Source organism: Erpetoichthys calabaricus, chromosome 16 (assembly GCF_900747795.2).
Source record: "Erpetoichthys calabaricus chromosome 16, fErpCal1.3, whole genome shotgun sequence".
Classification (NCBI taxonomy): Eukaryota; Metazoa; Chordata; class Cladistia; order Polypteriformes; family Polypteridae; genus Erpetoichthys; species Erpetoichthys calabaricus.
Window position 1 is genome coordinate 41,923,296 of NC_041409.2, and position 14,957 is coordinate 41,938,252.

The following is a 14,957-nucleotide window of genomic DNA, read 5'->3' on the forward strand; positions in this document are numbered from 1 at the left end:
TTTGAACCTGCTCCTGCTGAAGCCAACAGGTATATTATGGGCCTAGATGAGTTCGGTCAGATCAGTTAAAGTTTCTGGAATGCTCTCCTGCTTGTTTTTGGAGGCCCCACACCATTTTTGTTATGGTGAAGACTCCATATCATGACACCATGTTTTATCAGTCCTTCTAGCGTTAGCACAACACAATCTTGGATGTGCGTTAGATGAAGCTCAAGCAAAGAAAGGTCCTTGCTATGGTCATCCTCAATAGAATCTGATCACATGGTCACCTATCAGCGACCAGAGCAGTCTGGTTTTACGCCTAAGGAGTCTACCACCGACTACACCCTGGCAGTGAGGTTTCTCATGGAGCGCAAACGCGAAATATTGACAAAGTTTCTTTGCAGCCATTGTCGATTTTCATAAAGCTTTTGACTCAGTTGATCGAACTGCCCTGTGGGACATCCTGAGACTTCAAGGGGATCTCCTCAAGGTTGCTGGATATCATGGCCGGTCTGTACAGTGGTACTGTGAGTGCTATGCAGAGTGGAGGCACAACCTCTGCATTTCCCAGTTGATTCTGGGGTTTGACAAGGCTGTGTTCTTGTTCCTATTCCTAACTTCAGTTTAGCATACCCTGACAAGAGCTGCTAATGAGCTGTTTTTACTGCAACTTGACTTATTAGTCATTTGTATCAAAATATAAGTTATACAATATTTATTAACCATTACTAACCCTCCTCTATTCTGTTCTTCTTCTCTGTATATTAATGTGGCTCTTGGTGCTGTATGGCCAAGCTGTTACCCTGCCCATGAAGTCATTTCAGATACTGGAAGCATTGGAATCATCAGATAGAAGGGTCCTTTCATCAAATTGTACAGCCCAACACAAACATTGCTATAGAATGACCAGAGTTGGTGGGTGGTTAGTTCTCCAAGGCCTTCAGGACTCTAACTCTGTTTGACTTTGTCTGTGAATTCTTTCTATTACAATTGACCCCAGAGGTTTATTTCCTCCATTGATGCTGCTGTTTGAGTTTATGTTTTCCTCTACTCCATTGTTAATGAACCATAGTTTTACAATTAATTCATGGACGGATATTGTTGGTTTCTATGTATGCTAATCACTTTCTACATTATTTTCTGGGTGTTTTGACAAATCTGTATTTTTATGTGTACTGATTCTGTTTTTAGTAATAAGTATAATCTCTACTTGCATTTAGTACAAAGTTATTGTCTGTTTTTTACCTGCATTATTATCAATCTTTAATTTAATATTGTTTATTGTATCAGTATGCTGCTGCTGGAGAAGGTGAATTTCCCTTTGGGATTAATAAAGTATCTATCTATCTATCTATCTATCTATCTATCTATCTATCTATCTATCTATCTATCTATCTATCTATCTATCTATCTATCTATCTATCTATCTATCTATCTATCTATCTATCTATCATTTTACCTGAAAACTTGTCACAGTGCTTTGTGCCTGCATTCACTGAATGGTGCTATATTGTGAATTTCCCATTGGGATTAATAAAGTATCTATCTATCTATCTATCTATCTATCTATCTATCTATCTATCTATCTATCTATCTATCTATCTATCTATCTATCTATCTATCTATCTATCTATCTATCTATCTATCTATCTATCTATCTATCTATCTATCTATCTATCTATCTATCTAGAGAAGGAAACAGAATTTGAATTGAATTAAATTAAACTGTATTTCTAACCAGAATGAGCTGGGGGCGACACTAAGTGACATCAATGAGAGACTTCAGGAGAATGAAACTACATTGAAGGAGAAGATGAGGGCAATACTGCAGATGAATGTGAGTAGAATTATGACAACATTGCATATAAAAGATAGAAGAAACAATCTGACAATAGAAAAGCCTTAAAAATTTGTACTGGCAATGACATGTGGGAACAAGAAAAGGGGAATGGATAGATGTTTTATTTTCTCCTTATGGCATTTCTCTGTTGGCAGTATTTAATGTTTTACTTATTAGAGACTCAGGCATTATGACCCTAATGTCTTCTGCATTTTCCAGCTTTCTCCTTAAAGGTGAATTTATTCCCTTAACATTAACTTGTACTGCAGGTGGGCTGACATGGCACATCATTCCTTGTTCAGTTTAGGTGTTACAGTCTTATTTAACTCTATAATTTATGGTATTCCTCTGGTTTACTGACAAAATTATTTCATATCAAATGGACATCTTCCTGATGAAGTTAAGCTTTAGTTTTAATATGTTAAGGTGATCCACTAGTTAGTTCTGCTGGCTCAAGGATCATCGTCCTGAATTTGTTATTTCTGAGGAGTTTGCATGTTCTTCCTCCACACCTCCATGGGATGGTAAGGCTTTGGTAACTGATAATGAGTATATGTTGGCCAATTGTTGTAAGTATAGTGTTGTAGGCTAGTGCCTCATCTGCTGTTATCTCCTGCCTTGCACCCCTGGCCCCCATGAGTCTGAATTGGATTTAGCAGATATGAAGATGTTACAGTACATTATCAGAATTTTTTCAGGCAACGCAGAAGCCTTTTGAAATATTTTTTGTGAAAATGGCATTATTATCATTTTGTAACCCACTTATTCATGGAATCTTGCAGGGGTGCAGGGCAGCTTGAGCCTATCCCAACAATCAATGAGCACAAGGCAGGAACAACCCCTGGACATGGCACCAGTCCATCACAGGGTGAACACACATACAACACACCAGAGCCAATTTAGCATCGCCAAATCCCTTAATTTGTATGTCTAAACTCACACAGACACAAGGAGAACATTCAAACACTAGGCAGGGGGCACTTGGGACATGAAGCCCAGTCTCCTTGATGTGAGGCAGCTGCCATGTCCATACTCTTTCAATATATTCAGGCCAGGTATTGTAAAGGTACCATGTACTTCAAAGTGTGTTTGTCTGCTTTCCGGGTCTCCTTAAGTGCTCACTTGATTCTCAGTTCTACCTCAATATTCTGTATAAACGGGGGTCTGCTTGAACTCAGACTCATCTATTAGGTTATGTGTGGTGCTTGTGGTAAAAGATGCACAATAGGAGCATGATATATTACTACTGGTGAATACAAAAGAGTCCTATTTGGGTTGAGCAAATACAAATTACAAAAGGCCTTCATTGAGATGAAGTTGCTAAGAAGACACAAAGTAACAGAATTTATCTTCTTGCATTTGCTCACTTTAGGTGCTCGAGATCACTCTTTATAGCTTCAGGTTTTTCTTTGGGCATTATCAAAGAAAATTTTATTTGTCACATTCAATTATTCACACAGTGCAATATGTAGTGAAATGCTTAGTTGCTAAACTCTAAGACATGTGCATTAAGGAAGCGTGATCCTCCTTAGTAGTGGGTGAAAATTAAGATGCAGCAACATGTCTTCTGAACGATGCAGTACTGATATTGATTTACTTTCTGTTCTTTTTTTTCCTTTCTTTTTTTATTTACTGTGGTGGGGAAAGTGCTTCTGGACTTCTTTTTTTTTACCTCCTTGATGGCATATGCTGCATAGCCTTGAATGGGAAAAGCCTGAACCGAAATACAGCTCTCATCTTCAGAAATCATTGCTGAACTGGGTAGGACAGGTTGTACACACACATATAATGCAAACACTAATTCTTTATTTATTTGTCACATACATAGTTATACAGGACAACACACAGTGGAAATGCATCTTTTCGCATACCCCTTGGGGTCAGAGCGCAGGGTCAGCCATTGTACAGCGTCCCTGGAGCAATTGAAGGATAAGTGCCTTGCTCAAGGGCCCAGCAGAGTAGCATCTCTTTTGGCAATGATGGGGATTCGAACTGGCAACCTTCGGGATGCCAGTGCAGATCCTTAGCCTCAGAGCCACCACTCCGCCCAGTAGAACTAAGAACCAGAAGCAGGCTGCAAATACAATCCCACATAATACAAGAATCAACATTTTCAAGATAAGTAGTTACCCTAAGTTCTTGTCTATAAGCCGGACTCATGTATTAGCCGGAGACCAAAAATCATACGAATTTTTAAAATAAAATCGTATCATAGATAAGCCGGACTCATGGATAAGCCGAACGTACTATAACCTATAACTAATAGAAGGGAGGGAGGTCAGTGGTCTCACTCGCGCCCATTTAATTTCTTTAAGGGGGGAGAGAGTGTGAGATATTGCCATCTCTCTCACTCCCCGCATGGCGCAGTTGGAGCGGCCGGAGCGCGTTCTTTCTGCTCTGGGCGTCGCCGAGTCAACACGAGCGCGTAGCGGTCATTTAAATTGTGATTTTATATGTAAGCATATTTAAATATATATCGCGGATTTCTGCGGACAATGGGTCTTTTAATTTCTGGTACATGCTTCCTCAGTTGGTTTGCCCAGTTGATTTCATACAAGGGACGCTATTGGCAGATGGCTGAGAAGCTACCCGGCTTACTTTTCTGTCTCTCTTGCGCTGACTATCTGTGATCCTGACGTATGGGGATTGAGCAGGGGGGCTGTTTGCACACCTAGACGATACGGACGCTCGTCTAAAAATGCTGAAAGATTATCTTCACGTTGCTATCTTTTGTAAAGCTGATTCCTGAAAAGACATGCTGCACAGTGCTTCGCATACTTAAAAGCTCGAAGGGCACGTATTGATTTTTGACTGAAAAACAAACTCTCCCTCTCTCTCTCTTTGTCTGCTCCTGACGGAGGGGGTGTGAGCTGCCGCCTTCAACAGCTTTGTGCCGCGGTGCTTCGCATACTTAAAAGCCAAACAGACATATTGATTTGTTTGCTTCACTCCTTTGAAGAGGAAGATATGTTTGCATTCTTTTAATTGTGAGACGGAACTGTCATCTCTGTCTTGTCATGGAGCACAGTTTAAACTTTTGAAAAAGAGACAAATGTTTGTTTGCAGTGTTTGAATAACGTTCCTGTCTCTCTACAACCTCCTGTGTTTCTGCGCAAATCTGTGACCCAAGCATGACAATATAAAAATAACCATATAAACATATGGTTTCTACTTCGCGGATATTCTTATTTCGCGGGTGGCTCTGGAACGCAACCCCCGCGATGGATGTATAAGCCGGACTTATGTATAAGCCGATATTCTATTTTTTCATTTTCACAACTTTTTTCCTTAGATAAGCCGCGGCTTATTGACAAGAACTTAGGGTACATTGAGCATTTAATAGAAATCTAAACACAAAATGCTTAAGAAGACAATGTTGTGTGTTATAGTGTGCCAAACTAGCCATTAATGCAAAAATACCACTAGTGCCTCGTGAAAACTGCTTCTCACTAGACAAGTGAATTCAATTTCTTTGTCCATCAATTCAGAGTTCCACAGAAAGGGAAATACAAAAAAATGAGAACAGCTTCACTGATCTGATTCACTGCATTGAGGAAATCAAAAGGAAAGTGACTGAGAGGATCAGAGAACAAGAGAAGAAGGAAATGGAGAAGGCAGAAAGAGTCAGGGAACAACTAGAGAAGGAGATTGAGGAGCAGAAGAAGAGACATGCTGAGCTGAAGGAGCTTTCAGAGATCAAAGACCACATTCACTTCCTGCAGGTGAGAGCAACGCTTCACAGGGAATCTGCTCAGACTAGGGTGTATGGGACCTGAGAAAATTGGGTAGGAAACTCCATAAATCTGCAGAGCTCTTAAAACTTAATGGAAACAGGCCATTCAGCACAAAATAGACAGTTTTTCATATTTATGTAATATTTCCATTATACCACCAAATAAAGATATTGGAGTCTCAGAAGTGCAGCTTTTATCTGCACCACAGGGTATAATGTTTCATGTTTCATTCTATCATTCTCAACGTAAAGAAATATCGTGTGTGCCTGTGGCATCGCCAGTCCCTTAATCTGTAATCTAATGACTTGCCTCTCATGGAATCCTATGTATGAAAGCACAATATATAAAATTAATTTCTAATAAATTGCCAAGAGAAAAATGACCTCCATAGCTAATTGTATCCTTCTTATTAAAACAATATGACTATGACACACACAAGAACCCTTTACCTTAGTAAGGGATGTATATAATAGTTTGGAAAAAGGATAGCCCTGAAGTGATCCCTTGTCGCAAAACTGGTGACTGTAAAAAAGAATCTGAAGGGCATCCAAACCCCAATTCAAAAATAAAGAAAAAAATAGTGCACATATTAGAAAAATACATTATATTTAAGACAACACAAGCATAAATAAAGCAAACAAAAACAAATAAACAATTCAAACAATATTAATTGCCAAGTATATTACAGGTAAAGTAAAAATCAAAAGGTGACAAAGATATTCTAGTGAAACCCACACATCATGTTCACCCACAAGAAAACCAAACCCTAAATCCCTTTATTAACCAAAATCCTTAAAAACGGTCTGTGTAAACCAGGGGTCGGCAACCCGCGGCTCTGGAGCCACATGCGGCTCTTCAGCCTCCTTGCAGTGGCTCCCTTTGGCCTTGACAAAAAAATAAAAACCATGAAAATGAATAATGGCAATTTCTTAATTTAACTTGTATTTATATATATATATATGTTTATTTACTACTACTACTACTGTTATACATTTTAACATCTAATTTAGAGAGTTTAATTCTGCGTGGACAGAAGCATTTGCCTTCACCGCCAACGACGCTGGCTTACCGGTGTGCTTAATATGTGGCTATAAATTATCGAACAACAAAAAATGTAACGTTGAAAGACATTTTCAAAACAAGCTCTCAGCATTCACTGAAAAATACCCAAGTGAAGCGAAAGAGAGCAATTTCGGAACTGCAACGGAAAGCTGAACAGAGCAAACATACTTTCAAAAAGTGTATCACTTCTACACAGTCAACTACAGCCGCTAGTTTTGTGGCAGCTCAACAGATCGTAAGGAGGGGTAAGCCGTTCACAGACGGAGAATACATGAAAGAATCGTTCATAAAAATATCAGAGCATCTATTCTCCGACTTTAAAAACAAACGGGAAATTGTTCAGAAAATGCAAGCTGCATTTAGAGAAAGATTCAGTGAGTTCAGAAAGGAAAAACACACACTCTCTCCTTCCCTGTCACACCCCTGGACATCGACCCATCCCTGCTGAACACATCCGCATTCACAGGAGTAAGCCCGATCTAGAAATTGAACTGGACGACATAGCAGATAAAGATTAATGGGTGTCCAAGTTCAAATGCCTGACAGCGGATCTTGAAGAAGTCACCCGTCAGAAGGCTACTCTCGCTAAAGAGCACAAATGGAGTGATATTTAAAACCTCCCCAAACCCGACAAATTTGTTTTCGACACATGGAGTGCCATTCCCAAAACGTATATGAACATGAAAAAATATGCATTTGGAGTCCTGTCCATCTTTGGCACAACATACTTAAGTGAGCAAGTTTTCTCAAGCATGAACTTCATAAAGTCCAAATATCGCTCCTGCCTCACACATGAGAGCCTGCAGTCCTGTGTGAAGGTCAAAGTCACGTTGTACAGCCCCGACATAGAGATGATCAGCAGCGAACTTCAGAAACAGAAGTCACTTTAAACAGGTGACAACAATAGCATTTAATAGGCTATTATTTTTCAGAAAAACAAAACACATTCATTTCGGACCCGGAGCTGATGTAGGTTTTTTTGTATATTCAGGTGCTTCAGTTGATTCAGCACACTGAAATGGAATTTAATGTTTACTTTTTTAAAGCTGCTAAGCTACAGCTAAATGTTTTATTTATATTAAAGTGGGCTAGTTTTTATTTTAATTTTACACAGGTATAGGAAGGACCCAAATAGGCCTGCATAGTTCAGTTTAATTTATTTCAAAGTAGCCCTACACATGCACACTGCACTTCTGTTTGTTGTATTCCGTGGTTGTAACATGTAAAATCTAAAAAAAGATTAAAACTTTTAAAAGTTTATAAGCTGTGTTATGTTTTGCGGCTCCAGAGTATTTTTCTTTGGAGGAAGAGGGGGCAAAATGGCTCTTTTGATAGTGAAGGTTGCAGACCCCTGGTGTAAACCTACATATATACAGTATAAATGACTAAGTCCATCCAGCATCCACTTTTAATCAGATAATAAAATCTAATGGTACACTTTTTCTGTATATGATATAATAGATGGATCTCACCGGTATGGCAGATGTTTGCTTCAGCTTGTTTCAGCAAGTGGCAGGAGTTTGCTTCAGTTAAAGAAAAGGATGATCTACAGTGTTTCACCAACAGTTGTGCATGCATTAGCAGTTTGATACCGTTAGTTACTCTGTTTTGTTTTCTTTATTCTTGATCCCCCTCTCTGGGTAACTTCTTCCTTCACCATAAGTGTGCCTTTATTTTGAAAAAATACATCCCTTTGTGTCACAGTTCAGCCACCTGATGCAAGGACTGAAAGGCTCAGACTGAACTCCACCACCGCCAGCACGTGAAAAATATTTTAAGGAGATAAGGGTGCAGGAATAGACACAATAACCAAAGTATGCATTCTCAGGAGAGGGATCAAAATAAGGCTTCATTTAAATTACATGCCCATTCCTGTGCCAAATTGAGTACAAGTCTGGGGCAAATTGATCAATGTTAGAGGAGTGAGGGTGAGACCTAAGTCACACCAGGTCAGCGACAGTGTAGTGGGCCGCTTGACTTTGTTCATCATAAGACCTGGCATGACTGGCCTTTGCCTTAACCACTCAACTCTCCACTTGCCTCATTAGATAACCTTGTAAGCTACTGAGCTGTAAGACATGACATTGATGAGATGTTCAAGTGGACCCTTAAGCTGTCTATCTAATGCAAAAAGAGCAGGGGTCCATCTAGTTACTTCATGCAGCACAGTTTTGAGACCAGTCCAAAATGGGCCTTCCCACATTATAGCCAATCATGGTTTTAAGAGTTTTGCTTACCTGCCCTGTCATGTTTGTTTTTGGGTGATAGGCTTTTGTTAGTATCTTCACCGCCCTCCCATCTGGAACACAGACTTTCTATCATCTCACAGGTAAATTGGGACCCTCTATAGGATATCACATACCTTGGTACCTTCCCAGTGGGTAATAATATCTTCGCCTAGACCAGAGCAAATCCTCAATGTCTTAGTATTGGGCAAGGTGAACAATTCCACCCACATAGAGTAGTAATCTATGACCATAAGGGTGGTCTTCTTGTTTTTTGACCTTGAAAAATGGTCCATTCAAATCCACATTTGCCTTGAGTTATTCACCACTGTCGAATGACAAAATCCAACCCATTTTCTAGGTGGGGTCTTGTACTACTGACATATTTTACTCAATAAGGCACCAGACATCCTTACAGATGGTGGGCCACTGCACCACTGCTAAGATTCTCATCATGATCTTGGTTTTCCCCAGGTGCCCTTTAAAAGGACCATTATGAAAGTAGTAGAGGAGCTCAGGAATGAGCTTTTGGGGGACCACTAGCTGGTATTTGTAGCCCCTATATGTAAATTGTACCAGGCAATATAGAGTTCCCTGTAACTTCTCATACCCAATGTGCCCAGCCCTTCCCCCAGGTCCCATCTTGCACCTTTGACAAACTAAAGACGTTCATTGAGCGCTAGTGATTTTATGCGCCACTAGGGTGCCCTCGGGGATCTGTCACAATGTGTCCACAAACCCTTCCAGTGGAGTACTTGGAATGTACATTTATGGAGTCTCAGCAGTCATCTGGTTAACCTTGAACTTCAGAAAGCCCAGGTTTCTACTGTTTCTTTTTATTTTCCTCAATCTCTTTTCTCCCCTGATGCAGACTTTCTCATCTTGCTGTGTCCTTCCTGCTGATGGAGACTCACTCAGCTTCACTGTTACAGCTGATTTCTCTTCTAAGGAACTAAGAAAGGAACTGTCGTGTCTGAAAAAGAGTCTGGAGAAGATCATCCAGTGGGACATTGTGACCTTCACGCCATCAGGTACAGGGTATGGTCATGTTGTGTCTGTTGTTAGAGTGACAATAATACAAAACCATAACGTGAAACACATTATGAAGGCCTGCTCTTTAAAATGTATTTACTACTAATCATTGTTCATTATATATAGTACCTTTTTAAAGAACAAAACCTCTATAAAGTCAAATGATATCACTTATTTTATACAGTTGCTTTTCTTGATATTTTAAGGAAAATAATATGCTTCCTTAAAATTTTCTGCTTCATCTATTAAAGCTACTTTTAAATTGATATTGTGATTAATTTAATTTGTTTTGTATCAGGATCAGTTGAGAAAAACAATGAAGAAATGTTTGGTTTAAAACTGGGCCAAGTGTGCTCAGCCCAGTATTTACAGCTAGCATAAGAAATCTGTGTAAAAGGTCTGATTACTGGTACAGATGAAGAGATGAAAATATAAATATCTCTGGAGTTTTACTTAGAAAAATAGCTGACTAAAAATTAGAAATTGATACTGCCTAACACAGTTTCATTTAAAATAAGTAGCAAGACTTTATTAATAAACTCTATAATATAAAGGAATCAATTTCCAGATCAGATTTCAATGATCAGGTCACTTCTTGACCTTAATAAGTTAATGAATTAAATTATGGAGTTTTTCCATTTAGTTTCTACTATTAAACCCACTGAACGTCTTTCAGGCTCATTTCTATGCATTTTGTTTAAAACACATTTTATTTTCTAATTTGCTTAAGCCAGACCAGGGTCCCAATTGGGGGCTGCAGCCTATCCCATCTACCATAGGCACAGGGCAGGAACAAACCCTGGACAGAGGGCCAGGTGAATACACCAAACATACACTATGCCAGTTTAGCATTGTCAATTCGCCCATCTTGCATGTCTTGGTGATTGGGAGGAAGCCAGAGCACCTGGAGGAAACCCATGCAGACATGGGGGACAGCATGCAAACTCCATGAAGGTAGAATCCAGGAGACAAACCCTGGTCTACTTACTGTGAGGCAGTAATGCCTCCACTGTGCCACTCATCTCAATTTATCGCCCAACTAATATTAGTCATAATTAATAAATATTTATTTAATATTTACTAAAGGTCATTGTGTCTGACTTCTTCAAAGTAGCCATAGTCATACCTCTAGTAAAGAAATCAGTTTGATTTGCAAGGGACTATAAAGGAAAAAAATTCAGATGAATGGGAAATGCATAATTAACAAATGGGTCATTGTCAAAAACAGGAGTCAATTAAACTTTTCATCAAAGTCAAATATGCCATCAAAAATTTGGTGTCAAACAACATGAGCAAATGATTTGTCAACCATAAAGACATACCATCTGTGCTTCAGAACAGCTAATTCATCTGAAGCTAAGCATGTTCAGGCACAGCCAGTACTTGGATGAGATATCAAGTAATCAAGTAGGAAAAAGCTTGGGTTGGTGTTGGACAGGCCAGCAGGAGACACTTAACCTGTGGTCTATGTGCTGATCCCAATGTCCCAGTGCAGTGATGGGGACATTGTGTTGTAAAATGGTGCCATCCTTCGGATATGAGTTTAAACCAAGTTCCTGACTCTTTTTGGTCATAAAAGATCCTTAAGCATCTTCTGAAAAGAGTATGGTGTTTCCCAATGTCCTGGCTAATTTGCCCTTCATGGTCTGGACATTCTGGCTTCCTAATCATCTCCTGTCTTTAATTATCTCTGTCACCCCTTTATCACCTAACAGCTGATATGTGGTGAGCATACTGGCACAAGAATGGCTGCTGTTGCAACATCCAGGTGCATGTTACACATTGGTGGTAATTGAAGTGGTTCCCCAAGTCTACAGTTAGGTCCATAAATATTTGGACGGAGACAACTTTTTTCTAATTTTGGTTCTGCACAATGACTTTTAAATGAAACAACTCAGATGCAGTTGAAGTGCAGACTTTCAGCTTTAATTCAGTGCGGTGAACAAAACGATTGCATAAAAATGTGAGGCAACTAAAGCATTTTTTTAACACAATCCCTTCAGTTTCAGGGGCTCAAAAGTAATTGGACAAATTAAATAACTGGAAATAAAATGTCTGTGGTGGGTTGGCACCCTGCCCAGGATTGTTTCCTGCCTTGTGCCCTGTGTTGGCTGGGATTGGCTCCGGCAGACCCCCGTGACCCTGTGTTCGGATTCAGCGGGTTGGAAAATGGATGGATGGATGGATGAAATAAAATGTTCATTTCTAAAACTTGGTTGAAAACCCTTTGCTGGCAATGACATCCTGAAGTCTTGACCTCATGGACATCAGCAGATGCTGGTTTTCCTCCTTTTTAATGCTCTGCCAGGCCTTTACTGCAGCGGCTTTCAGTTGCTGTTTGTTTGTGGGCCTTTCTGTCTGAAGTTTAGTCTTCAACAAGTGAAATGCATGCTCAATTGGGTTAAGATCAGGTGATTGACTTGGCCATTCAAGAATTTTCCACTTCTTTGCTTTAATAAACTCCTGGGTTGCTTTGGCTGTATGTTTAAAGTCATTGTCCATCTCTATCATGAAACGCCGCCCAATCAGTTTGACTGCATTTAGCAGGATTTGAGCAGACAGTGTTTGTCTCTGAACACCTCAGAATTCATTTGGCTGCTTCTGTCCTGTGTCACATCATCAATAAACACTAGTGTCCCAATTCCACTGGCAGCCAAGCACGCCCACGCCATCACACTGCCTCCACCGTGTTTTACAGATGATGTGGTATGCTTTGGATAATGAGCTGTTCCACGCCTTCTCCATACTTATTTCTTGCCATCATTCTGGTAGAGGTTAATCTTGGTTTCATCTGTCCAAAGAATGTTTTTCCAGAACTGTCCTGGCTTTTTTAGATGTTCTTTAGCAAAGTCCAATCTAGCCTTTCTATTGTTGAGGCTTATGAGTGGTTCGCACCTTGCAGTGTACCCTCTGTATTTACTTTCATGCAGTCTTCTCTTTATGGTAGACATGGATATCGATGCGCCTACCCCCTGGAGAGTGTTGTTCACTTGGTTGGCTGTTGTGAAGGGGTTTCTCTTCACCATGGAAAAATTCTGCGATAATCCACCACTGTTGTCTTCCTTTGATGTCCAGGTCTTTATGCGTTGCTGAGTTCACCAGTGCTTGCTTTCTTTCTCAGGATGTACCAAACTGTACATTTTGCCACTCGTAATATTGTAGCAATTTCTCAGATGGGTTTTTTCTGTTTTCGCAGCTTAAGGATGGCTTCTTTCACCTGCATGGGGAGTTCCTTTGACCGCATGTTGTCTGTTCACAGCAAAATCTTCCACATGCAAGCACCACACCTCAAATCAACTCCAGGCCTTTTATCTGCTTAATTGATAATGACATAATGATGGACTTGCCCACACCTGCCCATGAAATAGCCTTTGAGTCAATTGTCCAATTACTTTTGAGCCCTTGAAATGAAGGGACTATGCTAAAAAAATGCTTTAGTTGCCTCACATTTTTATGCAATCGTTTTGTTCACAGAACTTTTGAAGGTATGTCAGAGTGACCAATGGTTTCTTGGTTACTTCCCTGACCAAGGCTTCTCTTGCCTGGTTGCTCAGTTTGATCTGATGAGCAACTCTAAAAAGTGTCCTGGTGGTTCCAAACTTGTTCCAGTTCACAATTATTCATTCCACCGTGCTCCTTGGAGCACTGAAAGCTTTACAAATGGTTTGATCTCCTTGCTTTGATCTGTGCATTATCAGAATTTGATCATGGAAGTCTACAAAAAGCATTTTGAACTGCATGGCTTGGTTTTTGTTCTGACATGCAGTGTGAATTGTGGGATCTTCTATACACAGGTTCACATGTGCCTTTTTGAATGATGTCCAATCAATTTAGTTTTCCAAAGGAGGGCTCCAATCAACTTCTGGAAACATCTCAAGTAGCAAAGGGAATATTTCTATGAAGGAGAGATTTTAGTTTTTGTTTTTTATTAAATCTGAAAACTTTTCTGAAAACACATTTTGACTTTATGGGTTATTGATTGGAAATTGATGGACAGAAATGACAAATGTATCCATTCAACATTAAATTTACAATACAAATAAAGTGTGCAGAAAGTGAAGGGGTCTGAATACTTTCTGAATCCACTGTATGCTTATTTTTCTTCTTTTTTTTAATACTGTAGATCGGATGGTGTTTTGTACTGATGTTCCAACATTATATTTTCTGTTTTTTGCTTGACATTTGTGTTACATTTTAATTGTAGTGCATTATTATGGATATTTAAAAGATTCAACCAATATCACAGAATGCTGTCTTTACAGTTTCCATTATTTTTCTTTTCTGTTTACACTTAGGTAGTGAAACTCCAATGTTCATCCTTCAGCCTCCAGAACCTCACAGCAGAGACGAGTTTTTACGATGTGAGTTTGTGCTTTTATTGAATTTACTAGCAAAATACCCGCGCTTCGCAGTGGAGAAGTAGTGTGTTAAAGAGGTTATGTAAACATATATATACATATACATATATACATATATATACATATCTACATATACACATATCTACATATACATATATATATACATATACACATCCACATATATATACATATGTATATACACATATCAACATATATATACACATACATATACACACATACATAAACACACACATATACATATATACATACATACATCGTGCGTTGTAACACAGGCTGTGATTGTTACATGGGAGGGAGACGACAAATCACAGCTTCCCGCTTTCTAATCGGGCCTGTGATTGGTGGTTTGACGGATGCCCAGATCCCACAGTACCTCCCCTTAGGAGAGGCGTTAGGCAAGTGTAATTGAATAGCGGTGCTGCAAGTTTAGCTTTACACCTGTTTTTAAGGCTTATTGACTGAAAGGGGCTTTCATGAAAAAACTTGGGGCTTTGCTACAGGATACACCCTCCACACGTTAAGGAAGTAACAATAAAGGTATATATTTCTGTTTTATTTAAAGCTTTTAAGTTTGTATGCGGGCAGTATGGTGGTGCAGTGAAAGGTGCCAGTTAGGAGACCCGGGTTCGCTTCCCTGCGTGGAGTTTGAATGTTCTCCCCGTGTCTGTCTGGGTTTCCTCCGGGTACTCCGGTTTCCTCCCAC

General features: G+C 39.6%; 1 protein-coding gene across 1 annotated transcript in view; it reads left to right on the forward strand.

Annotated features, from left to right (window-relative positions):
• The first annotated feature begins 261 nt into the window (after window positions 1-261).
• Window positions 262-14,957, forward strand: part of LOC127526057 (tripartite motif-containing protein 16-like) — a 37,088-nt gene continuing 22,392 nt past the window's right edge. Inside the window, exons 1-5 of the mRNA XM_051920053.1 lie at window positions 262-333; window positions 1,724-1,819; window positions 5,311-5,544; window positions 9,715-9,874; window positions 14,171-14,236. Coding sequence (XP_051776013.1) covers window positions 262-333; window positions 1,724-1,819; window positions 5,311-5,544; window positions 9,715-9,874; window positions 14,171-14,236 — 628 coding nt within the window. The remainder of the gene's footprint in view (window positions 334-1,723; window positions 1,820-5,310; window positions 5,545-9,714; window positions 9,875-14,170; window positions 14,237-14,957) is intronic.